General features: G+C 40.5%; 1 protein-coding gene across 5 annotated transcripts in view; it reads left to right on the top strand.

The window, feature by feature from the left end:
• Positions 1-27,964, top strand: part of map2 (microtubule-associated protein 2) — a 101,268-nt gene that overhangs the window by 46,231 nt on the left and 27,073 nt on the right. For 3 of the 5 annotated variants that reach the window (XM_086265874.1, XM_086265873.1, XM_086265875.1), the window contains exons 4-8: positions 8,055-8,318; positions 21,180-21,269; positions 22,485-22,559; positions 24,542-24,757; positions 27,679-27,960. In XM_086265874.1, the coding sequence (XP_086122000.1) occupies positions 8,108-8,318; positions 21,180-21,269; positions 22,485-22,559; positions 24,542-24,757; positions 27,679-27,960 (874 nt within the window). In that variant the 5' untranslated portion in view covers positions 8,055-8,107. Of the gene's footprint in view, positions 1-8,054; positions 8,319-21,179; positions 21,270-22,484; positions 22,560-24,541; positions 24,758-27,678; positions 27,961-27,964 lie in introns of those variants that run through there. The other 2 variants (XM_086265876.1, XM_086265878.1) reach the window with 2 other exon arrangements.

Here is a 27,964-nt window from a genome sequence, read left to right as displayed (position 1 = left end):
AGCCCTGCAATGCAGCATCTGTGTGACTCACACATGCACGGACACGCACGCACGCGCGCACACACACACACACACAGCGAGATGGCAGCATGTAAAAGTGCTCAGATTGTAGGAGGGAAATGAGGTGGTAGAGAGAGCACAGTGAGGAGAAAGATGAAGCCTGATGAAAGGTGGAGGAGAATGAGTAGGAGGAACATTGAGTGTAGGAGGTGGAGGAAGGTGAACAGGAAGAAAAATAACAGGTAGGAAGAAAATTTCTAAGTGGAAGGATGATAAGAAACCAGACAAAAGAAGAAGAAGCAGATAAGAGCCATGGAAATGACAAATGGACTATTTAATTAGCTCGACGATTACATTGTCTGGAATGAATCTTTATGGCTGATGTGTTCATAGAGAGTTCATCACTCTCACTTCATCTATTTAAGCTGGACTCACATTGTGATTCACACTTGGAGAATAATTGTCTTGAAACAAATGAAAATAAACTAGAATATTTCCACAGCTTCCAAGTTTATCTTCAACATGCTTCTGATTGGTGCATTAGATTTTGCTTTAACTAATTGCTGTTTTCATAGTCAAGCATTATTATACAGGAACAGCCTATAATTAGTGTTGAAACTACTCATAATTTGCTGAGCAAAGATAATTCATATTAGTTTATAAAAACTCCCAAATAATAAATACATAACAATACTCAGCAGTAATCCCATTAGTAGTTTTGAACTCACCAAGCACTATTTTTATAGTGGGCAGGTGATAGTGGAGAAGGACAGGAGCAGAGCCTTTCAGCCTCTGGGAGAACATGCAGTTTCACTTTACTGAGCTCTTTTTGCAATGTCACAAGTGACAGATGCATTTAAGTATGAATTACAATTCAAAAATTATGTTATTCCTCTGAACGGATTATATTTATGTTTTACCCACACAGCACGCTTACTCTTTTGAGGCCGTGAGGATGCCCGTATGGAGCAAGTTTTGAATCAAGAATGTGTATTTGTGTTTTGACTCTCAGTTATAATAATGTGCGCAGTAGGCTATAGTTTTCTTTTCTCTGCCTGTCTTGTATTGATTGTGCCTCACAAGACAAATATGCATAGAAAATGTGACAGTGACTGTTAATTATTATTAATATGCCCTATAGCAGGAGACTGGAGCCCAGATCTCCAACACTGTAGCATAGTGAAAGTCAGTCAGACACTGTTTAAACTGTACTCCTTTACAGTGTAACTGTGCATGTTTCTGTGAATGTGAATTATGCGTTTCTTTATTATTATTTTTTTCCATGTAGGAAGCAAATAAAAACAGGCTCCAGGCTTTGAATCCTCTGACTTTATAATGATTGGCTTTTATTGTCAGCAGAAACAGCAGTTAATAACTCAAGAAGGCAACCCCAATATTTGCTTTACTTACATGGCACCCACTATCCCTCCTCTGAATAACCTCTTTCCCGAAAAACAGTTTTTAAATTAGATGGGGGAGTCAGGGGAGGAAAAGTACCAAGAATGGTTTATTCTGAGGACACACAGAGGAAAATTGCCCCCTTTCAAGCTTTCTGATTTAAAAAATGTAAAACAACCCACTGCTTTCCAGTAATACTTTAGCTAGAGCTCTGTGCATAAACAGCTCAAGATATTTACTGGATTAATTTCAACATCTCACATCAGTGGTGTTGTGGAAAAAGCAGCTTGTCACTGTTGATTCATTCCTTTTTAATAATCATTAGACGTAGGTGAAGGGAGCAGAGAGGAGTAAAATATCGCCCTCAAAATTGCTTTGAGGCTGAATAACAATGTCAGCGCGTGGAAGGCTGAAACAGGAGATGTAATACGCCTTAGTTTGACATTATGAAGTAGATATCAATTATGGATGTGCAGTGAAAAAAAGTCTAGATATGAATAAAAAACTGCAGATATACACATTGTGCATGTTTACAGATTACATAACGACCACTTTGATGGTTTTGTTTTGATTTCTGTCTGAATATCCTTGTTGCTAGTGTTTTCCTTTAAAATATTAACACTGCTGTGATATATATGCTCACTTAGTTTATAGCTGGCACCTAGGTGACAACACATCTCGCAGGTGATCTGAAGTAAAAAATTACTTTCTATAGGATAAGCAAAACGATGTTATGGAACGGCTGTGTGCAGGCAGGAAAAGGACCCAAAGTGCAGACTCCGGAGACAGACGTGAACTCAAAACAGCTTTAATGCTGAACTCAAAAAAGGTAACAAAACTGAGACTCCAAAAAACAAACTCAGGCAAACAGACAGAACACACAGCATAGTAAACAGTAGATCGCGACACGAACAAACTGAAACACAGGGCTTAAATACACAGAGGGAGCAATCAGGGAATGGTTAACAGGAGGGAAACACAGCTGGGGCAAATCAGGCCTAACGAGACAAAGGAAGCATAGCCAGACGCATTTACATGAGACAAGGACTTTCAAAGTAAAACAGGAAACATAACACAGACTGAACTTACAGACACAGACTCGCAGGCAGGCACTACAACAGAGGGAACAGAGATGTGGGACCAGGGCAGACACAGAGACATAAACCATAAGATAGAACTCTAACAAAGAAACCAAAGACTAGAAAGGATGAATAATATGATAAACTCAAAACCCTGGGTCAACGACCCAGGCATCCTAACAAACGATGCAGTACTGAAAAAAATAAAAATCTGCATTTATGATGGTGTGAGGTTTCTGTTTACAAATACATCAGAACATGATTTCAAATGTGGCTGTCACCTTCAACCTTTTATATAAGGATCACTCTGAATGCTTGTGAAAATTGTCTTAAATGTTACAGTGTAATGACAGAAAAGCCAAGTTCATTTTTGTTTGTCTACAAAAAGATCTTTTCTAATGTTTAAAAAAATGTCGACCAATGCTTGTTTGAGTATTAATATTACAACAAAGAACTAAGGCAACGTTTATAACACAGAAATAGGAAAAATGTACTATAAATTAATTAATGGATGTAGTGTTTGGGTTATTTTATAGACTCTTGAAACCATAAACTGTTTTTGCCTAACAGGCTACAAAATACTATATAGTAACAAGTGCTGCAAGCTACCATCCTAACTATCCACTTGCAGCATTGCCCTGCTCTGCTTGTCTGTTCACTATTCAACTCCATTCTTCTCCAGGGCAGAGAGAGTGCCTATCAGGAACAACCAGCCCACTGGCAAAGTGCCACAGGCTTTTTGCCAAGTGCAACAGACCTACTGTCTACTAAGACACCCAGCGTCTAACTCTATCATATCACAATCATACCAGAGTTGGTATTTTAACTGAGCATAGCATTAATTAGTATTTTTTGTAATGTAATTTCTTTATGCATTCCGTTTGATCTTATCTTCTTAATACCTGCTAAACCTCCAACCAGTATTTTGTTTTGTTTTATAATATTGAGTGAATACAAATGGTGTTAACTAGAATTAGTGAGACACTGAAATTAAGAAGAAAGATGGAGTTTCACATTAGGTGTGGTAATATTTTATAATTTCCCCATTTGTTTTATTTGGAGTTTAACCCAGAAGGTGGTGCTGTTTTATTTATACAGCATGCATTGTGCAAAAGTATGCAGAGCACACTTATTGCTACCATCATCATCAACAGCTCAACAGACCTCCAAAGAAGGCAGGGCAAATGTCCCTTGTTCTCTTGTGAACCACCACTGACACCATGCGCCTGGCCACCAGTCAGTTGTATCTGGAAAATTGCCACTGAGCTGAATGTGACCTTCATCATCAAACAGACAGTATGTAGACATGGCATGAGGACAGCAGTCTCATTTCTGAATTTTATGACTCTTTTAATATTGTAATGGAGTCTTGTACGGGGACACAGTGAGTGAACAAGCAACAGAAGAGAGAGTGACAGTAAAGGTGCTGTCCTAAATATACTGTGGCTTTTGGACCGAGACAGAGAGAGCATTTATGTAAAGCAGTTGGTGGTGAGGTGTTCTTTGTCGTGGAGTCTGTGTCGTGGTTTCATTCACACTGGTGTTTCCTTCAGAGGTGACTCATGCAAAGCTCCATTGACTCCTGACTGATCCATTTAGGCTGCAAAGGCTTTACAGCAATCCTATATTCTCTTCTTTTCCAGAATATTCTTTGGTTCTCTTTATTATAACCACCTCTGTGCTCTGTCTATAGTATTCCTTCTCAACATTATTTGTGGTCCTCCTGAGAACCAGCCTGCTCATGTGTGTCCTCTGTAATGGACATTTGTTTTTGGTCTATATCTTTTGACCTGTTTAAGCTACCCCACTAAGTCCTGATTTGCAAATAGAGGACATCCTGGGCTTTCCATTGATATCTCATGTGTTTGGGTGTGCTCTTTTAGCTCAAAAAAAAGTAGGAAATCACAAAAAAAAGTTCAATGGGAAGATTCTTAGTTCCTCAGTTTTCAAGAGGATATTCACACAGTGCTAACAGTTCATCTCAACTATCCCTTGATCAACACCACTGAATGTTATAAATTTGTAACCAAATGTTAAGATTTCCAATCATAAAATAGTGTAGCTATGCTGGTGGCAACACACCTCTTTGGTACAAACTTAAATACCTTACTAGCTATTGCATCGCAGAGATGTGCATGATCCCAAGAGGCTAAAGCCAGTTGCTGTTACCACCGTACCCCTGTATTAGTCCATAAAATAAACTGCAGGCTGAGCGCACACAGTGACAAACAGACAATCTGACAAAGACCAAAAGAAGGGCAGGAGTATAAATGCACACAAGATAATTAGGGGAAGTGGATGCAGGCACAGGTAAACACAAGCAGGGAAATAACTCAAACTGAGGCACAAGACAGAAATTGACAGAGTAAAACAAGGATTAATAAACAGAGAAACTTGACGAGGGGAACCCAAGGGAAAGTATAATGTGCAAGGGGCTAGACTCAGATAACAGCCTCCATAAATACTAAAGAGTACCTAGTACCTAAGAGTAAACCTGGACCACAGTATACCCCCAAAATGGGACAGTCAGTAGCATGGAAGTGGATAAATTAATACAGCATTACTAGACACAAAAGTAATAGGAACAGAACTCAACAGGCCAACAACTCAAAACCCTGTGTCCAAGACCCAAGACTGTGACAAAGGCAGCTTTGGACATAAGCATAGTTTTTATTAATAAGCAGTTATTAAGCCTAAATGACACATACATTATTTGTAACAGTATGCAGTGCTTTACAAATGTATTAGATCACCAGTCATAAAAAGAAGAAACTACAAATATTTCCGAAACCTGTCAAAATCCTAAACGTTAAATCTATATTGTTATTTATTCTTTAAAAAATAATTATGTGCATTTATGTTTCGTACGTTTTGTAAAACCACGGATTAGAACAATAAATTCAGTTAAAGACCTTATTAATACTGGTGGATTAATCATTACAGATACAGAAAAGTTCTTTTGAGTATGTTAGCAATAATGTAGCAGCTGAGGAATAAACCTTTTAAATTGGCTAATAAATTTGTTAAGCATTGATTATTTATGTTATGCAAATATTTACATTATTTGCAATGACATTTGTGTTTATTAGAGCAGGGCGATATGACCAAAAATATTTATCACGATATACGTTTGAAAAAGTGCGATAACTATATAACTGACGATATAATTGACACGAGACAAAATACTTTACAACTCCTCAACTTCATTAGTGCAAAAAAACCCATCAATGTATTTTCACTTAAACAAGCAGCTGTTTTTTATGTGCATTAAAGCTATATAAAAATTTAACAGTGCAAATGCAAATTCCTTGCTGACAGTTTAACCAAAAGGCATTTCCAGTGGAAATTGGCCGACATATCCTCAGCATAACCATGTATAATATCCACAAAACTTAAAAAGAGGTTAAACACACACAATATGGTAATATTATGTTGAAGCACAGTACGTATCACTCCGCGAGGCTCCTGCTTACGATAGCCGTAATGCTCCGACAATCCATCAAGCGGTGCGGCTTCGTTGTTTAGCAAAGTCGTACTAAAACATTTGACAGATTTTCGAGCGCCGTGTACATAAAATCATTTCGAGGTCAGTAAACACAACCAGAATTCATACATAAGGCCCACTGGATTATAAGGGGCACTGTCGATTTTCAGAAAAATCAAAGGATTGATTTTAAGTGTGCCGTATTTTCCAAATAACACGGTAATAACGACGGCCCGCTAGCATGCTCTACCAAAAATAGTGCTTTGTTGTGTATCTGATGGATGAAAGCTAAACCAGTTCCACACCACTGACGTTGCAGCATTTTTACAAACCAATTCTGGTTCATGTGTTTCATTTAACGATCCGCTTTCGCTCTTCTCATTCTGCGTCGCCACCATGTGTGTATGTAAACATAGGTACTGCGCATGCGCGTTTTACCCATATTCTATCGCAATATTTCATTTTCCTATCGTTGCCCAAAATTACACCGGTATTACCGTGAACGGTATGATATAGCCCAGCCTTAGTGTTTATTATCCATCTTAACAAAAAATATGGACATGTTGTATTTTAAGTCTTTTCATACATCCTTTGTATGGGAATCACTCTTCTGTTTTCCATTTATTATATTCTGTTCCACTCTATTCTGTTCTCCTGTTTGGTTGACAGTGAGTAGTAGTATTTAATGTACTGTGAATGTAGTACCTAGTGCTCACTGTAGCAGTACCTTGGTCTTCGGCTGTAGTTATTGACTCCCGTTTTCTCGAGCTGACTTCACTTCACTCTCTGGCTCTCTGAGGACCGCAGAGCTAAATGACAAATTGCTTCTTCACACACACCCTTATGCACAACTGCACAGGCTGCCCTGTAAATGCTACCATCAACAGCCCTTCTGCAAAGATCACCAATTCCCTTTCAGAGTATTTCACAATTTTCTTTCTTCTCACTGAGCCCTTTGTTTACCTCTCTCTTTGTCCTTCAAGCTCAGATTCAACTCAGTGTACTTGTTCCACTATTGTGAGATGTAAATAACCTCAACTGAGCATAAAAAAACTGTATATACCAAATAAAAATAGTAATAATAACAGCTCATTGTAATGATTTTGTACTACTTTGAGCCCATTTATCTCTCCTGGCCAGGTAGTTAAATCCTTGACTTTCACTCCTTGTCTCTGACTGTCCCGGCTTTAGGTGATAATAAGAACTGATCAATAGTTTCAGCCTGTCGCTTCTACTTGATCCTTCTCTGTCCTGATCTGATCAATGTTATCCACTCACTATGAGATATTTCTATGTTAGTCATTGAATTTTAAAAGGCACTGGTCATAATATTTAGGAGTTTAAACATAAATGCATTCAATAACAAAGCAATGTTGGTTATTTTAACATGAAAAAGACATGTAAATACTGAATCATAGCCGTACGTAACATGGTATTAGCACTTAACGTTTAGATAAGTCCTAAAATGTTCACACCATGCTGATCAGCTATCATGCTTCCATTAAAAGTATTGGAAAGATGACACACTTTTTGTTTCTGGAACATTTGCCATTGGATTTTCACATAATAGAAGCCAGTATGTTGTAGTGAAGCTGATTCAAACTATTTGTTAGATGTTGGGCTGAATCTTGTCAGATTGATCAGAACCCACCTCTAAACCCTGCAGCCCAGCACGACTCACCGAAAATCCAAGGTCTTCTCTGTTCATTTTCAGCCAGTTGTGTTTTCTGTCTGAGCCGCTGGCTGCATGAGTCATTACACACAAACACACAAATCAATAGGGTTTCATCCAGTGGTTGTCATATGCCAGACAGCATCCAAGGACAGTATTTCACATAACCACCTACACACAAACTCACAGCTGCACTTTCAAAACTGTTGAGTTGAGCTGCAGCAGTGATCATAACATACAAAAAAGAGATTTGCAAATGTGACTGATGTAACATGTCCTAGAGCCTCCTCTGGTCCCTACACTCTTCATTTTCCTTAATGCTGCCATGCTAAAATTGCAGTTAATAACAGAGACATGCTGCGTTCTGACCATTCCTCATCTTTGCTCCTCCCTCTTCCTTCTCTTCCTGTCTGTATCCCAGAAGGAGCGACCCCAACCCTTGCTAAACCTCTTCGGCTGCTAGCTAGCATCAGCATGGCAGACAGTCGACAGCCAGAAGACGGTACCCCTCAGTGGGACCCATCAGCGGGGCAGGAGCCTGGTGGCACCCATGGAGCCAATGGCTACTCCTCCTCAGCCTACAGGACCTGCCAGCCTGGTGGGACCCATGTGGCCACAGCCCCCTATTCTGCCAGGGAGAACGGCTTCAACGGTGAACTAACTGGAGCTCACGCTATAACTGCAGGTAATGTAATTTTACCTTTTGTTAAAGGCATCTGCTTGTATTAATTGAAAGGTTTCATTTTCTACAGGCAGGATAAATGATGGCTGTGTCTATTGAGCTAATAGTAGATAGAAAAATGCGTAACAGCCTGCAAAATGTTCCTTAGAACAAATGATGGAAGGTCAGCATATTAAAGTTTTACAATTTTAAAACAGGCTGTCTGAAGACAGCCAGTTCTCACTACATATAGTGATGTCTGTATGTTATTGTGCTCTAAATCAATACAAATGCATTGTTTTGTTTACAAATGTGGTTAATAAAGTAGAGACCCTAAAGATTCTTGTCTAGGGAAGGGGCAGAATTGCATTTGACAACAGCACGTCGGTACAAATAGGTAAATGTGTTGTGCTGTGCTTTGTGATGTAAATGCTCAGTTAAATCATTAAAACTGAGAGCACAGCTGGCACCCAGTGGAGAGTAATAAACACGATAATAGGAAAACCTTTTTTCTCCCTGTGTGGATGTAAGCATACTCATGAAGACGAAGTGAGGTCTGCAACACTGTGTGTTGTATTATCTGGTTGGGATCCGCATGTGAAACAGCTAAATTTATTTCAGAGATTGTATTCTTTGTTGAAGAAAGTATTTGGCACAAAGGTTCATCAGAAACACATTTCTGTAGAAGTACTGTAGGTGGTGTCAGTCGTGGTGAGTCCGATCAGCAGCTTTATATAGAGTCTGAAGAGTGTGTTTCATTTTGGTTTTTTACTCCAGTGCGTGTGTGAAATGTCGGTTTGTATGACTGGGCACATTGGTATGTTTGTGTTTGCACATTGGTATATGTGTATTTGTATCTTTACAGTATTCTTGGGTTTGTATGCTGGATAGCGATGTGTTTGTGTGTGTTTGCGTTCTGTCTCCACTCTAAGCTTTCTAAGTCCTCACTGCAGACACATACTGTTATTAACAATGCTATAATTAACACATAAAATCTGTCCCCCCCCCCACCCCCTCCAATCGCCAACCTCACTTACACCCTGGAGACAAGACCAGTAACGTACCAATGGTGTAACCATGGCAACTGCTCCCCTACAATTTAGTTTGCCAGGCCTTTGTTCTTTTCAACTGTAGCTTACCACTGACAAGACCAAAAAGCATGCAATGACAAGACCCCAATTAACCTCCCATCTCCCCATTACTGCGACCTAGCAGTTACTAATTTTTGCTCTGATAACGGTGTTTTTGAGTGGCCGTTTTTATGTCTTCAGTGCCCATCTTTGATATGCTTACTTTGTCCATAAATAGGTGAGCAAGTTGTTCAGTAAACATAATGCATGGGCACTTGCCTGTACAGGTCAACTGCTTTTTTTTCTGTGCAAGCTCAAGTACAAACACTAAAACGGAATAGTTGTTATATTAATACACTGTTTTTATAGCTAATAATGTTATTCTGCGGAGCATGCAATGGACCGTATCATCAGTTGTAATTACAAAAGTGTACTTTCATTCCAGTTTGACATCCTGTGCTTAATTAATCCCTTAAGTCAGTTCACATTTTTACCAATGTCCTTTGAATATATTAAATATAGTTTTCAAAATTAACATGTTAATGCCTGTGAATAAAATGTTTTGCTCCCTGCAGTGTCACGAGAGAATTTCCAGATTTTCGGAAAATATGCGAATCAAATACCTACTGTGATGGAAATGAAATTGTCAGTGACCCTTTCCAGATCTGATTATTTTTTGTCTTTATGACTTGTATACTTCCAGTGTGTGCAGTTTTCATCTGTCACTGAGATTAAATGTATCTCACAGGAGTTTAAGGATTATAATGTGTCAGCTTGACAGACCCGTGCAAATCTGATCCAGTCACATGCAGGATTCAGAGTAGGGCTGCCACAAACGATTATTTTGATAGTCGACTAGTCACCGATTATTTATGCGATTAGTCGACTAATCAGATCATCATCCACTGGACGTAAAACTACAGCTTATTGCACCAGCAGCATCTGCTCTTATATAACTATCATTAGCTTACAGCTTTAAGCTTTTAAGGTGCTAACTAAAAATAAAGACAAGATGATAGTTTATTAAATTTTAATGAAATTTGCAGATTGTTTCGGTGAAGTTTAATAAACTCCTTGCTATCTAAAATATAACAGGACACCGGAGTAAATTCTCCAGCATCTCACACTTCTGATAATCAGCTGTCTGCTTGACGTTTATTCAGCTGTGTAAAAACTATAACTTTAATCTCAGCCAAACCGATTTACTCAGGAACAAATAAAATACTAAAAAAAAAAGGCAAACAACAACATTTTTAATTTATCTAAGTGACTCATATATATTTAACCTGAGTAGCGAAAGACGGCGGTGGGTTTGAAAACAATTTGCCGGGAGTCCGGTGTTCTCACAACGCTAGTGACCTAGCCCCCGGCTAGCTATCAAGCTAGTGGGTAACAGACGTCTCCGAAAACGTCGGAGCGCTTTTGAAAATATGTGGTGTCCTGATAAACTGAGCCGATATTTGAGGTTTACACAGCTACATTCTCGCCTGAAAATATGTAAAACGTTTATTTTGTGACCCAGAAAGAATAATAAGAGTAATATTAAAACTAACTAGCTACCGCCATTGTTGGAAACTAAGCTGGGCCGCGCTATGAATTCTGGGACACAGCGGCTTCTCTTCTTCTTCTTCTTCTTCTTCGGGGTTTAACGGCAGCTGGCATCCTTGTACATGCAGTGCTGCCATCTTCTGTTTCAGTCCGTTATTACACTCTTAAATCCTGCTACTTAATTCCTGCGTGTTTTGTGATCTTACAAACCTTCAAACGACGTGTCGACTATTAAATTTGTCGTCGACGATTTTGATAGTCAACGTAATCGTGACTAGTCGACAAATCGTGGCAGCCCTAATTCAGAGGGAATAATCTGATGGGATATCCTGTTATTTGAGTGAATGAATGATCCATCAAGGTCATAAGATTAATGTGAGGATGTCTCTAAAATATGATGACCAACAAATAGCTCTATTATCAGTGGAATAGTAATGGCTACCATTATTCTTACATAATGGTAGCCTGTAGTTACAAATGGAAAATATCAAGTAGAATTCCTCTTCTATACCAGCTTTCATAGATGCTGGTCTATAACAATGATAATTAAGAGTATATCAATACTTTTAACACAGTGCATTCTGTTTAAATATGACATTCTCTCCCCAGCTGTGTAACCAAAGCTGTGTTTATCTGCAGAGCATCTTGTCAGCAGACATTAGCATTGCCACAGAACAGAGCAGTCTGGGGGATAAGTGGGGTAGGAAAGGTGGCAGAAGGGCTGATACTGGCACTTGGTGAGCCTTCTCTCGCTGTGAAAAGCTCTTCAGACACAACAAGAACTACCGAAGCATGAAATTGCCCTCTTGACTTTCTTTGAAACAAAGTTAAAAAAGCCAGTCGGCCATTCTACAAGCGGTCAAGAGAAAGAGATGAAGAGAGAGAAAGAGTCAGACTTAATAGAAACAGAAAGAATACAAAGCGTTGTTGAGCTCATTACAGGGGGTGCTTGGCTTACATAAATCAAGGAAGCCTTGGTGTTATGCTAGGGCTATTGCTTTGGCTGATGTCTGTGTCATTTATATCGTTGATGTGAATAACTGGGCATAGTGTCAAGAATCCTGGACAAGATTTTCTGTTGTTAATGTCCATCCATAGCAACAGCCTAAATCAGTATGTTTGGCAGCATCAGAGAGGAGATTATTTTTTTTTAAATATTTCCACTTTGGGCTGGGCCATATCATACCGTTCATGGTAATACCTGTATAATGTTAGGCAATGATAAGAAAATGAAATATCGCGATAGAATATGGGTAAAACGTGCATGCGCAGTGCCTTTGTTATCACATGGCAGAAAAAGCATGGCGGCGACGCAGAATGAGAAGGGCGAAAGCGGTGAAACTTCAGTGGTGCAGAACTGGTTTTGCTTCCGTCCATCAGATACACATTTTTTGGTAGAGCATGCAAGGCGGCTATCATTATTACAGTTATTACCGAAACAATTTTATGTGGTACACGGCTCTCAAAAATCTGTCAAAAAATGTTTTAGTACGACTTTGCTAAGCTGCGAAGCCGCATCACTTGATGGATTGTCAGAGCATTACGAGTACCGTAGTCAGGAGCCTTGCGGAGTGATACATACTGTGCTTCAACATAATATTACTGCATAGTGTGTGTATAACCTCTTTATGCTAAGGATATGTCGGCCATTTTATGCTGGAAATGCCTTTTGGTTAAACTGTCAGCAAGGAATTTGCATTTGCACTGTTAAATTTTTATATAGCTTTAATGCACATAAAAAACAGCTGCTTGTTTAAGTGAAAATACATTGATGGGGTTTTTTTTTTTTTTTTGCACCAATAAAGTTGAGGAGAATTTTGTCTCGTGTCAATTATATCGTCAGTTATATCGTTATCGCAAATTTTCAAATATATATCATGATAAATATTTTTGGCCATATTGCCCTGCCCTATTTCCACTACATGTGTATGTCTGATCTGTATGTGTTGGGTTAAGAAAGCAAAATCTAATTGGTAGGGCTGGGCGATATGACCCAAAATTCATATCTCGATATTTTTTAGCTGGATGGCGATATAAGATATATATCTCGATTTTTTTTTTTTTTTTTTTTAAAGCCATAAGTTAAGAACAAAAAGAGAGTTCTTAGTCACACTGTGTCCCAGATGTCACACGGGCACTTTTATTTACATACAGCGTAGATGTACATGAAGAAATTACTCAAAAATAAATTATCAGCATTTATTATTTAGTATTTAGTATTTATTTATTTATTGTCATTGTCAAGAACAATGAAATTGCGTTTGGGGCTTCCATACAACCCAAAAAAAAAAGAAGAAAATAATAAATACCCCTTAAAACCCAAGTGTACATATTTAACCCAGTGTGACTCCAATGCAATAAGACAATCCTTAGCAATAATGTTCGTAGAAATTCAGACAAAGACCTGAGAAACATGACAAAATACAACAATGCAACCCATTCAATATTATTGTACTGTGAGATATGATATCAGATATGATAGTTATCTATTTAAGAAAGAGGGGGGGGGGCAGGAGGGGGAAGAGAATAAAGATATGATGCACCAATGCAGACCAGTTCATTGCTATTAAGAAGTTGGATATGGTTATTGTCCGTGAGAGGGGGGCAGAGAGTTCAGGAGCCTCACAGCCTGTGGATACAGGCTGTTGGCCAGTCTGGATGTTCTGGCCTGTATAGACCTGTACCTTCTCCCTGAGGGCAGCAGATGGAAAAGGTGGCGCGCAGGGTGATGTTGGTCCCGCAGGATACTGTGCACCCTCCTCAGACAGCGAGTGGGGAAGATATTACTGATCTCTGGCAGACTTGTTCCAATAATTCTGCCAGCTTCTTTCACCACCCGCTGGAGTGCTTGCTGATCGGCCTTGGTGCAGCTGGGGAACCACACTAGAAATCCATACGTCAGAACGCTGCTGATGGCACAGTTGTAGAAGTTCAACATCAGAGATCTGGGAATGTGTGCGCTCCGCAGTCTCCTCAGGTAGTAGAGGCGCTGTTGGGCCTTCCGTACAACTGAGGTGATATGGTTGCCCCAGGACAGGTCCTCGGTCACAGTTACCCCCAAGAATTTAAAACTGCTCACCCTCTCCACCGCCTCACTGCCAATGAAGAGAGGCAGATGGTTGTTATGGCCCCTCTTCCGGAAATCTACAATGATCTCCTTGGTCTTTTTGGTGTTTAAGACCAAGTTATTGTCGTGGCACCATGACTCTAGTTGTTGCACCTCTGTCCTATAGTTTGTCTCATCATTGTTGGATATAAGTCCGAGCACTGTAGTGTCATCTGCAAACTTAACAATGAGATTGGACGCGCAGGAGGAAATACAGTCATGGGTGAAGAGAGTGTATAGCAGAGGGCTCAGAACACACCCCTGAGGGGCACCGGTGTTGACCACAAGGGTGGAAGAGGTGTTCTTACCCACTCTGACACTCTGTCTACGGTTAGTGAGGAAGTCCACAATCCAGTTGCACAGAGAGGAGTTAAGTCCCAGTTGGTGGAGTTTGGGACGGAGTTTGTATGGCCGGATGGTATTAAAAGCCGAGCTGTAGTCTACAAAGAGGAGCCGTGCATAGGTGTTCCTGTGTTCCAAGTGCTTCAGTAATGTGTGCAGCACTGTGGCGATCGCATCCTCGGTTGACCGGTTCTCCCTGTATGCAAACTGGTGCGAGTCCAGGGATGGTGGAAAAGCAGCTCTGATGTGTTTAATGACCAGTCTCTCCAGGCATTTGGCGGGAATGGGGGTGAGTGCCACAGGTCTGAAATCGTTCAGACATGTGACATTTGACTGTTTTGGGATGGGAACGATGGTTGCTGCTTTGAAACAGGATGGTACCAGTGAACAGGACAACGAGGTGTTATATATAGAGGTGAAGACGTCCGCCAGGTCCGCAGCACAGTCTTTTAGCACCCGGCCCAGGGGAGAGGGGACAGGACAGGGTCGGTGTTCTCCCTGTCAAAACGGGCATAAAAGAGATTTAGATCCTCAGCCAGAGTAGAACTGTCGGCTGAGGGTGATGGTGTTCTTCTTTTGTAGTCCGTGATAGCCCTGATGCCCTCCCAGACCTGCCTTGGGTTTGTGTTGTTCTCAAACCTGGCCTCGATACGCCTCCTGTGCTGCTGCTTGGCAGTCTTGATGCCTCTTCTCAGGTTGGCCCTGGCAGCACTGTATGCCTCCTGGTCCCCGGATTTGAAAGCGTTGTTCCTTGTTCGAATAAGTTGTTGAACTCCGTGTGTCATCCAGGGTGGATTATTAGGGAACACACGGAATCGTTTCCAAGTTGTTACATTGTCCACACAGAAACAGATGTAGTCCAAGACAGTGGAGGTGTATCTGTCCAATGCGACACGATTGTCAGTGTCCTGCACCTTGAATACATCCCAGTCTGTGCAGTGGAAACAGTCCTGAAGCATCGGAATAGCGTCCTGCGGCCATGTTCTCACGGTTTTGGTTGTAATCCCAGTGCTCTTGATCTTTTGTGTGTATATTGGGTGTAGCAGAAGGGAGAGATGGTCTGACAGACCCAGGTGGGGATAAGCCTGGGCTCTGTACGCATTCGCCATGTTGGTGTACACCTGGTCCAACGTTCTATCTCCTCTGGTAGCACACTTCACATTATGGTGGAAATTGTGAAGTACAGATTTCAGGTCCGCGTGGTTAAAATCCCCAGCCGCAATAAAGACACTGTCCGGGTGTGCTACCAGGCTGTTATTGATGCTGCTGCTCAATTGTGCTAACGCTAGCTTAGCATTAGCATCTGGTGGAATGTAAACAGCGCAGATGTAAACGGCAGAAAATTCCCGAGGGAGATAGAATGGACGGCACTTTAACACCAACAGTTCTACCTCTGTACTGCACAGTTTTTCCGTTACCGTGACGTTCGTGCACCAAAGGTTGTTAATATAGATGCACAGCCCCCCGCCAGTCTTCTTACCCGAGTCCGCAGACCTGTCGGCTCGATAGGCGGTGCGGCCTGCTAGATCGATAGCCGCATCGGGAATGGCGCTGTCCAGCCAGGTTTCAGTGAAAATCATGCACGAACAGTTATTAAAAGTCCGTCGAGTGGCGATCTGCAGTCGTATTTCATCCAGTTTGTAACGGATTGAACGGGCGTTGGAGAGGAATATGATCGGGAGTGGTGGTTTAAACGGACTAGTCTTTAGCCGTGCCCACAGGCCTCCCCGCTTGCCTCTCTTCTGCCTCCGCTCGCAACGTCTCCTCCTGCGGCTTGCTGTTGCGGGTAGCCCCGGGGGTTGCTTAACGATCTCCGGGGGGATGAGATAATCGGATGTTAGTTGAAGATCTCCACGGCTTAGTTGTAGTAGATCATCTCTGTTGTATTGAAGTAACCCCAGACTGTGTGAAATAATACACAGTACCACCAAAAGTGCAAAAGTGTAGGAGCTCCGGGCCGCTGCGTCTGTGCGCACCGCCATCTTGCGTCTGTGGATATTAAATAATCATGGTCCATAAATAAAAGAAAATGTTGTTTTTGTGCATAACAAAAAGCTCACAATTGTGCAGTCAAAATGTAAACTAATAGACGCTGAGCATAATAACAAAGAGACAGATTTCACAGCTGCACCACGTCTCTGAACAGGTGCCATTTGTGGTCCTTATACACACACAGTACGTATCACTCCGCGAGGCTCCTCCCCGGTAGCCATAATCCTCCGACATCAAGCCGTGCAGCTCCGTAGCTTAGCAAAGTCATATTAAAATTTTTTTGACAGATTGCTGAGCGCTGTGTACCACATAAAATCGGTTCGTGGTCAGTAAGCACAACCAGAATTCATACATAAGGCGCACTGTCGAGTTTTGAGAAAATGAAAGGATTTTAGGCCGTGCAGCCCCTCCGGGCTGCATGTCGTTAGCGCGGTTAGCTCGTTAGCGCGGTTAGCTCGCTAACACGTTGACACCGTCCAGCCCCACGCACGGGGCCATCCGCGGTAATTCGCTAACGGAGATTTTCCGCTTTCATCTTGTCATTGCCTTGTCATTGTCAGGTGAAGCTATGGGGGAGGCGGAGTTGTGTTCAGTGAAGGAGAGGCGAGGCAGAGTAACGTTGTGTAGAGACAAAAGTGGACGAAAGAGAGGCAAACCTGCGGCTCCACAAGTATAATTATAACGTAACATAGACTATATCGATATAAACGATATTGTCACATCTTATATCTCGTATGAAAATATATCGATATTTTTAAAAAAACTCGATATATCGCCCAGCCCTACTAATTGGTCTAATTGCCGAGGATAATATATTTTGTGAAGGTTTTTGTCTCCGATTACGTAGCTACAAACTGAGCTTGCTTGTGTTCTGGCAGGCAGACCGTGGGGATATGGGGAATGAGGACCCAAAACGCAGACTCTGCGATGCAAACAGTGCTTTTTATTTACAGTGAGAAGCTGTAAATAAATCCCGTGTGTGTGCTTCCCTCCGACGTCTGTGCTCGTGCTCCCCGCTCTTGTGTTTCCGCACACCCCGTGCGTGCAGCCTTTCTGGACCACTCTTTCTCCTGGTAGGATAACTCAATGAACCCGCACTGGTGGGAGCTCCAACACTCTCCTAAGTAGCTCCCCCGACGAGCCCTGATCACCAACAGGTGTGTGGTAGGAACTTCAGGTGTGGCCAGTCCTCCTGCCGGGCCACACCCATCAGGCCCGCATGTGGCTGTTCTCCATCCTCCACCCACACTTGTACACACCCACACACCCACACCCTGCCTCTACATATAATGAGTGGAACACAGAACAACACAGCACAGTGCAGAAAGACACACATCCCCAAATAACAACAACAACACTAATAATAATAATAAAAACAATAATAATAATACTAATAACAATAATAATGATAATAACGGTCCATCCTGCTCACGGACCCCCGAGTCCTCCAGAGCCGGGTCCGTGACAGTTAGCTGTTAGCTGTCACTCCTGGCTTACTTAACTATATTACATACTTTAAGGTAATCACCACTATGAAAACAGGGGTTTAATTTAACCTTTGTTTTGAAAGAAATTGTTCAAATATCTGTTCTTTATAGCTACAAACAAAACAATTTGTTCCACTGCGATTTCATTGAGAAAATGAAAACAATTAACATTTATTTTACTTCATCAGATGATTTAAAAATAGAAATTGCTCAGACTTGCATCATGTGTCAAAAAAAAGGAAATAAGTCATCGTTTCTTTTGATTGGTAGCTTTAGACATGGAGGTTGAAACCGAATGACAGGATGCTCGCATCTGAATTACGTATGGACCCAAGTCAATGGCCCACTGGTCTGTTGCTATGACAACCACTTGCTTTACACATTTTGGGTGCCTGCTGGTATCATGCCAAACATCAGTCCTGCTCTGTGTGTGTGTGTGTGTGTGTGTGTGTGTGTGTGTGTGTGTGTGTGTGTGTGCGCGTGCGTGCGTGCGTGTGTGTGTGTGTGTGTGTGTGTGGGTGTGTGTGTGCCTCTGTGTGGTGCACTGTTTGTGCCTTGCGTCGACTTTGGGGCTTCCAGTCACAGTCTCTGCTCAAAGAGGGAGCATTCAGAGGTTCGGTCGCCTGTCATACAGGTAATGCATGCTTTTCTTTTACAGTGAGAGCAGGTCTGTTTATACGTATCGTGTTACTTTTGTTTAGTGGTGTAGTAAGATAGATTCTGCTGTCACAGCCAGTGACAGACAGGCTGTCATTTGACATCACTTCATCAGAGAATGCTGAGACAGCCATACAAGGCTAGTTTTCATCAGTGCCAGCTGGCTTTATGGATGTGACAAGGTTGGGTTTTTTTGCATTGCTAATGCTTTGTCATTGTGCATTTGTCTAGATTTGTTTGTCACTCACACACACACACACACACACACACACACACACACACACACACACACACACACACACACACACACACACACACACACACACACACGCACGCACACAAAATTCACAATTTCCCAAAAAGTGGTTGTTGTTTTTTACACATAAATTCCATACTGCTCTAGTAGTCAAGTTGACATTTCCATATTTTTTAGTTTTCATTTGAATCTTGCAATTGTGCAATTAAGCTACTTCCCATTAGTTTGAATAAAATATGTCGTTCTCAGTGTTAAAATCATCTTTGCAATTGTTAATGTGGGAAAAAAAAAAAATGACACAAAGGCAGTGTGGTTCTAAACCATTCACAAAAATGTACAGGCTTTTCTTTTAATGCCCGTTTTTAGCTTTAGGGGCTGTTATTTGATGTTACAACCATTGAGCAGGTTTGACGAGGACGCCTCTCTTCTACTTTTTAGTATCAGATGAAAGGATTTTGCCTGGAAGCAGTGAAAAAGGTGGTACACATTTATTGCACTTTGCTATTGAAAATGGGAAATGGTGGCTTCGAGTTGGTGAGTGGGCTGTGTTAAGTGTTCCCGGAAGAAGTGAATGTATGTGGGTTATTGCGCGTGTGTGTGTCCCTGCCAGCTTGTGTGTGTTGATGTGTGGGTGATGCTGGAAAGAAAAAGGTTCTTAAACGGCAACAGTAAAAAAACATCACAATGCCATCCAGCCATACATAACTGCTGTTACTATAGAAATGATGGTTTTGTTTAAAACTCTGCCGTCCTCTCTGATTCGTACATGCATGCAGGCAGACTGATGAAAGCTTGAATGCAGACTGCTTGACCAGTTTCGTATGGTGCCCTTTTGTGTGTGTCCTGATTTAGGATAACACTATATTAGCGCATGAGTACATAACTGTCACAGACTTACTCCCTTTGTTACAATTGAAAACTGTGTGCACGCTGGCTTTTCCTGTTATACTGTAGTTATTTAACACCTACTGCCTACAAGTGTTAGACGGGCATATTGTGTTGACAGCTTCTTGCTAAATGCTAACACTAGTATTACCATCTAACATTGTTTTTATTTCTTACTTTACTGTATAGCTGGTAAAAAGAAAAAAAAAGAATTGCAGAGAGTTTATCTAAATTTGCAATAAACCCAATCTGACATTATATTATCAGGAACTAATTTTGCTAATGGACCCTAAAGCAAAATTGTTGCTGGGCTTTCTGATATATAAATACCAAACAGTACCAAACTGCCTTGTGCTTCAGCACCTGGCCATGACAAACTCTCCTTGGGTTTGGCCACATTTTTGGAGCTTTTGGATTGTTTTTTTTAAATTAAATATTTACTGTTTGGTTTCATTGGTGTTCTAATGTTCAAAGTTTTTGATTATTGTTAGTTTCCTGTTGTGATTTTATTGTATTTCCAGTATCTTTATCCTTCCAGGTCTAGTTAATTTTTAGTGTTGGAGTGCGTTGTTATGGGATCTGAATACTGTTTAGGATAATGGTTTGCTCTACTGTTGCTTTTCATTCAGCTTTAGTTCCTAGTTTGAGTTTGTTACCTGTGTTTAGCTCCCTCAGTGTTTCCCTATCTCCTTTCAGTCCTCCTGCTGCCAGTTTGTTCATTTATCTTTTATTCTTGTGGCTCATTTTCCTCTCATGTCCGCTGTTTCACTTTCTGTCTGTTTATTGTGTTGATTAAGTTCTGTTTCCTATTCCCAGTTAGTCCTCTGTGTACCTCTCTCTTTGTCATTCTCTTCCTGTTCCTGCTTTTTGTCAGGTTTTTTATATTCTTGGTTTAATCAGTTCCGTATTTGCTTTCATTCTGGACTGTTTTACCAGCTTAGAAATAAAGCTCACTTTTTTTGTGCTGGCCTGCAGTTGGGTCCATCTTTGAACTGCATCTTGAGACAGCACTCTTTCCTGGATAATGAAATGAATTCAGATTGATAGTTAAATTACAAAAAAGTCTGCGCCGACGGAACTGGATTCAGCTCACATTTGATCATTCATTAAAAAAAAATCAAAAACAATAGTAAACAACTGACAGTATTACACATTGCGGTATCATTCTTGTATTTCTATGTAAAAAGCTGTTGCATTCTTTATTCTTTATGTTACTTTTAGGTTTGGCAGTATTTTTATAAATGTTACTGTGTGTTATTGAAATGTAAAATTTCCTTTGTCGTGATGAAAATAGAGAAAGTATTACAGGTATTTTTTCATACTTTGTGTCTGCATGGGATGTTGTGTTCCCATGGTGACACTTGCAGCCTTCACTAGCAGACATGGTGTTATGAAGACAATCTCAGCCCCCTCATGCTGCCTTTCGTCTCACATTTTGAGTGACATGAAAGAGCTACTGTAAAGCAAAATGGACAGAGAATTAGTCTGGTTGAAACATGTTTAATAATATTGCATTGACCTTGTATGTCTGTGTCTGGGTAGAGCAAGTGTCAGCCCGGATTGTACAGGAAGTGACAGCAGAGGCAGTGGCAGTACTGAAGGGAGAGCAGGAGACTCAAAGACTGCCATCAGGTGAGCTATAAAAATGCACATATGTTCTTTAATGGTGCTAGAGAGCAGTAGCAATTGGAAAACTATAATATGCAGGCCCCTGTTCATATGGGACCTGGCCCTGGGTACAGAGGACATGTCTCCAGATCCCTAAAAGCAGCATTTCAGGAGTCGGAGCACCTAATCCATCTGCTAGACAGCTGAAATTATTAATCTTTAGTCCTATTGTTATACCTGTTTTTTTTAATAAGTGAACAGTGGAGCAATATAGCAGACTGTTACTAACCTGAAAAGACTCGCTAATTGAAGAACGTTAAAAACATGTTGCAGCAAAAGAGAATATGTTGGAGACACAGAAATGTCTGTATTTTCCCTCAGCAACTCTAGTAGTTCTTTCTAAACAGTAGACCAGTTGTATATTTTGTTTAATTAGTCTCATAACCTGCACACTTGAAAACCAGGCTTCTGGTTGTCAAACATTTACATGGAACAGTGTACCTGTAGTAACAAGAGTAGCTCATACCTCCATCCTTTAATTAGTCACTTTCAACTCCCACGTTGCCTAGCCTGTTTCTTACTGTCTGACCCCCGTCTTTGGCAACAGAATCAAGCAGGGAACAGCCACATATATAATACCCATAACAGGAGTAAAATGTGCATAAGCATAGTGTAATGTGCCTGTGTATATGTACAGAAAGGATATATGATCTGTGCAGTTTATAACTGTGATTTAAAAAAAAAAAGACTAAATTGTTTCTAATTACTGCTGCAGTGAAAACTGTGAGCAACTGACACTGAAACTAAAAATAACAGGGAATATGCACTCACTGGTATTAACTGATGATTTAAGCAATGGTTGGACAGCAATCCTGTTTGGCTGCCAGATGTGGTACCGATTGGATGGCCAGAGTTCATATTTAGCAGTGCCTTTCTTTTTCTGCTATTTAAACAGAAAAATACAAAGCTATTGCTTATTCACAGCACTTTTTTACAGGATTCTGCACCTGTACTCCATGTTTTACTCCTTTTTTTTTTTTTCTTCTTTTTTTTTGCTTGTAAAAATGCATGTGAAAATGGAAATTAGCAGTTTTCAGCCTTGCAATACCTTGCTATACATATATATGCTTGGCATGTTACCTTGCAAGAAGTGTTTTCTGCTAGTGGAAAGTATCCTTTATAATATGTGATTTATTTTTTTTAATAACTTCAGTCTTTTATCTCTGTCACACTTTCTAGTTGAAGACACCACCAATTTGCCTCCCTCGCCTCCCCCCTCACCTGCTGCAGAGCACTTTGGACCTCTAGAACAAGGTAGGCCAAGAATATAAATACATACTCGGTATGTCTCTTAAAGAGAGAGACTTCTTCTTTTGACTGTGGCTTCTGATGCTTTATGACCACCAAGACTTGGGTCTTGGTGTATGCTTGCACTGGAAGTGCCCCACCTCTCCGGACACGCCCTGCCTAAAGGGCATGAACCACACGTTGATAAACGTTCAGAAAATCTACTTAAGCTGCTATAAGCAGAAACATCTTCTCCTTTTTTCCTGTCATCCATTTCTTTTGGAATACTGCATATGTGTCATCATTGTATGCCTGAAACAGATAAAATGAATATCTTCATTATGATCCCCATTTATCCTGACAAAGACGCAATAACATGCATGAACACTCCACCTCTACTAAGTGCACTCTTTTTGTCATCCTTTCCATCCATTTCCTTTTCTAACCTCTTCATTTCACTGTCTTCTACACACTAATATGACAGCCAATTTAGGTAACCCTCTGATTTCTTGTTGTTTGTGATTTTACTTGAGTTATGTCTTCAGTTTTGCCTGTCTAATCATTGTGTTGCGTTTTTTGGTCATTGTACCCTGTGTCTTTGGCTGTGGCTATAGGTGACAGAGATCTAGCTCTGTTTATACAAATTATACATTTAAGGACTAAGAAAGCTGCAGCAAGGTGTAGAAAAGCCAATAAATTGGGTATTAAAAAAGCCCCTCCCAATGTAGAAATGCAATCTAGTTACATAATTTAGTATAGCTTGCCTCTTGAGACTGGAAGATGATGAATGCCGTTTGCACACATAAAATACTTTATATTTAATTTACATTTTCTGAATCACACAGTGTAGATTTATCCTGTGATTTTGAACATCCCAGTTAGAGCTGTGATAAAGTTTGATTATTTATGTTTGATCGGATTTTTTAAGCAGTGACTGGGCTATAAAACTAAAACTAAAAGAAATAAGGTTAGGAGCTGCAAAGCCTTGTGACATGTGTTGTTATGTGTTGTGTGCTCATGACAAACAGCTGTAAAGCTGTTGGGATGTAGGTTCCTTACTGTAGGTGGAGTGTTTTACAGGACTGAGTAGTTTGTATTAGTGTTGAGGTTTGTTCTCACTGTGGCTTTTAAAACCCCCACAAAACATTACAGGTTTGTTAGCGACTTCTGCTGTATTAGTGCTATAACTGTTGTAGCTGTTTATTTTTAATGTTGTATGTATTTTATTTTTGGTTGAATCATTCATATGTGAAGCAGATATCTTTCACAAATGATACAATATGCCCGTTTTGTTGCTCTCAAAGAATGGCTGGCCCCCAAAGCTTTGTTATCTTGAGTTGCTTGTCACTGTCTGTTTGTCATTGTCCTCTGTGTGTTACGTCTCTCTTGCTCTCAAACAAGTTTTCTCTTCTTCTTCTTTGGCATTCCCCTCTCTGCTGACTCTTTCTGTTTCTTTTGTCGGTTTCTCTTCAAGCTTTATCTCTCTTTTCACTGCAAAAAATGTCCATCTTAAATAGTCAGGCAAAAATTGTTTTGAACTTGCTGGTTACTTAGCATTTCATAAAAGTTAAAGGACCATAGCTGGGCCCATATTTGTTCTGCTTTCAGTTCTGTTCAGTCTAGTATCAGTAGTAGCTAAATCAATAACGATACAATAAATGCAGAATATATTTTCCTGGTCATATCTATAAAGTTTAATTCTGCCGTTTGACCAGTCTCAAAAAGTTACATGTGCAAAGTGACTGCTGTTCAGTTGAACTGGCTGATGAAATAATAAAGTCAAGACCAAATGGAAAAAGTTTGGACCAAAGCTCCTTATAGAAAAAAAATCTTTAATTGCATGTTAAGTCACTTTTAAGATGGCCATTCTTTGGTGGGTTTTTTTCCAGTTTTTTGCTTTCTTCTCCCTTTTCCTTTATCTTTTTTTCTCCATCCTTTTCTCTCTCTCTTTCAGTCTGCGTGTCCAGATTTCCCTGCAGTTCTTCTCCTTGTGTCTGTCTTGTTTGTAGATGTAGGGGATGAGGAGGAGGCGGGCCCTCTCCGCCGCTTCCAAAATTCTCGTGAGAGGTGCAAGTTCCTCGCCCCCTCCATCTCAGTTTCCGTGCCCGAGGACGACCCCTACCACTCCGAAGAGGAGTACTATGAGCACCCATTGTTCAGCCCAGAGTGGACGCACTCGGGCTCTCGCCCCACAGGGCAAGCCGTGGCCTTTAGACAGATTGAAGGTGAACCACGCATGGTTCCTCTTTGCCATCCCCCCTCCCTCCATCTCCTTTCTCTTTCTTTCCTCTCTTCTCTTGTGATTTGACTCCCTTCCCCCATTCCTCTCTCCTTTCGTCTTTCCGTCTCTCCGTCCGTCAGCTCGTCTCTTCGTCTGTCTTTGTGTGCGTTTGTGTGTCCTTGTGTTGGTTATTCAATCAAAACAGCATATTAATTTAACAGCCATATTTCTCTTCTGTTTTAAATTTCTTTTACCCAAGCCCATTGCTATCCGTGTTTGCCATGCTGTTAACTCTAACACATAGTAGTGACGGTTCAAAGTAGTTATATAAATAACAGTGTTTTATTGCCATTCGCTCATCAGTCAGACCATCGTGCAAGTCCGACTTGTGGAACATGACCATAAGCCTTTCATAGATGTCTTGGAGACCCAGAGATGTATTTTGGTTCTTTTCTCCAGACTACTTCTCATCCCCTAAATCATACTGTGCTATGTCAGACCCTCTACACTCATCCGTACCTACCTTTACACTCTCACTGTGGCAACAAGGAAGACTTTCAGCTCAGACATATTCACCCACATTTGTGGTTCAGAAATGTGGACGTCATGCACATGCAGTCTTATGAGGCCCTTCTGCCTTTTTAATAAACACCCATTATCAACTCTGTTATAAAAAAAATCATTCCATTCATTTGTTCTTGTTATTCGGGGTCATCAGTAAGCATAATAAATAACCTTTTAAAAAAGCAAACCAATCTAAAAATAATCAGCTGATTTTTCATGTTTTTTTTGGCATTTTTTAACAAGTTTGTCAGTCATTCAGCACAAAATAAGTGTAAAGTCTAGTATGACTGTAATGCTGTGAAGGTGCTGTAAAAATAGCATAATAAATCTTTGGAAATCTAATGGCAGAATCCAAATCCCTATCCAGTAATATACAAAAAAAGTAATATAGAGAAACCAAGAGCCCATCTCGAACCGATTCAACTTGTCTCAGTTATTAAACTTTCCTGATGCTGCTGATTTTTTTTTTCTTGCTCAAAAGAGTGCAGGAAAGAAAGTTCTTTCTCCAGAGATATTAAATTAAAATGAAATGAAAAGCCAGAACTCTTGACTCCCATAGCTTAGGGATTCAGAAGTTATCTTACAGGACATATTTTACATATTTTACTGTCGTTGTTTGGAATCACAGATCTCAGCATTTGTGTAATACTGAAGACATTTATTAACTTCTAGTTAGTGTAAACTAATGTAAATGATCATATTTAATGACTATTAGCAACCACTTTGTACGATCAGCTAGGGCTGCTCGATTATGGCAAAAATGATAATCACGATTATTTTCACTGAAATTGAGATCACGATTATTTGACGATATTTATTTAACCCTTTAAGACCTACTATAGAACCAAGTCCACCAGAGCTTATATTATTATTTTTTTTACATGTTGTAGTGCCATTTGTGGGAGCATTTCAAGTTGCTATACATCAATACAACTGTTATAGCCCATATTTTAATAATATGTATGCATTAAGTCCATAGTAATTACATAAATTGCAAAAAAGTGCAATAAACTACAAAAAAAATAGAAAATCGCTTTTGTTTTGTTTACATATATTTCTACTTGGAGAAATTTAAGAGGTTTATCCCTCAAAACTTTAAATACAATAAAGTTGCAAAAAATAGTTTACAACAACAGGAAATTTATTTTGAGTGTCTTCATAGTTTTATTTTGGAGATACAGCAATTTTTATATACTGCAGGAAAAACAAAAAACAATCCTATGATGCAAATTTGCAAAGAAAACAGCATGTGCATCATTTCACTGTGGGAAGTGTTACGAACAGCTGATAGGAACGGCAAAGCGTGTTTCTGGGATATTATGCTTTTGTTCCTGCAAGCGCTTTTTATGCAATTTTTGCAAAGCTATATGTGGAACGAAACCGTGACTGAGGACAAGCTGATGGCATCAGATGTAAGTACAACTCCTCCGGTTTCATATGCAAAACAAATTATTGCGCTAGCTTACACGGTTCAGGTTCTAAAGGGATTTAAAAATAGTTACACAAAACGGAGCGTGCTGCTCTGACCGGCTTTAAAGGGTTAACAATGACATTAAAAAATAATATAAAATAGTGTGCAACACCACTGAAGTTGTTTTTTTTTACTTCTCTTTTCAACCAACAGCAGTCACTCTCCTCTCCAAATAACTTCTGCTTAGCTTTCCGAGCTTCCCTCGGGTCCTCTTAATCAGCGGTCTCCACCCTTTTTTGCGCCACGGACAGTTTATGCCCGACAATATTTTCACGGACCGGCCTTTAAGGTGTCGCGGATAAATGAGGGAGGGGCTAATAATCGGCTCAGTCATTTTTAATGATCGTTGAAAGCCCAGATCGTAATCGTGATTAAAATTCGATTAATTGAGCAGCCCTACGATCAGCTGCAAATCCTTAGAAAGATGCGACATTGTCACGGTGGATCTGCAGCTAACTCTCCTTTCACTCAAATGAATACAATGTTCCTTCATTTACTTGCATATATAGTATCCTGTCCATGCAGTGTAAAGCCATGAAGTGTTGTTTCCTGTTATCTTTACCACTAAACAACTGACCTTAGTCGTAAAAGATCAAAGGTCAGTATCTGTTAAGGATTTGCTTATGGACTGGAAAAAATATTTTAAAAAGACAGATATTTGGGGGGAAAAAACATATTCTTCTAATATGATAAAAAGAAAACAAAAAATGCATAAATAACAGCAGTCTGTACTGTATGTGTAATGTACATATATGTGTGAACAAATAAATATTTTAGGCCATCTTTCCCTAGAGCTGAAAGTGTCCCGTCATAAGTTGTGTTCGCACATAACCCAAGTCTGTGTTGCCTGTAGTCTTAATGTGTCCCCCTTTCACCCTGTTCTCGGGAAGAAGAGACCATGGAGGCTCTTACAGCTGAATACGAGGAGGAGGTGGAAGATGAGGAGGAGAGTGCAGAGGCAGCAGAGTCCGAGGCAGCTCTTGATGAGCAGCAGTGGAGTGGGGAAGAGCCCGAGCTGGACAGCCCCCAAGCTGAGCCCTTAGAGCAGGCAGAGGCCATAGACGAGGCCCAGGATCTAGACCTGGAGCCGGCTGAGGCAGCTAGTGCTACTGCAGAGAGCTCTATGGACAGAGAGGAGGAGGAAGCAGAGGGTGAGGAGAGCCCGGAGACAGGTGT

This window comes from Aulonocara sp. 'chitande type north' Nkhata Bay, linkage group LG16 (genome assembly GCF_057382095.1).
Source record: "Aulonocara sp. 'chitande type north' Nkhata Bay isolate Kocher_YH1m ecotype deep benthic linkage group LG16, A_spYH_male_GT1.1, whole genome shotgun sequence".
NCBI lineage: Eukaryota > Metazoa > Chordata > Actinopteri > Cichliformes > Cichlidae > Aulonocara > Aulonocara sp. 'chitande type north' Nkhata Bay.
The sequence above is the reverse complement of the archived record's forward strand: the minus strand, read 5'-3'. Positions and strand labels throughout refer to the sequence as shown.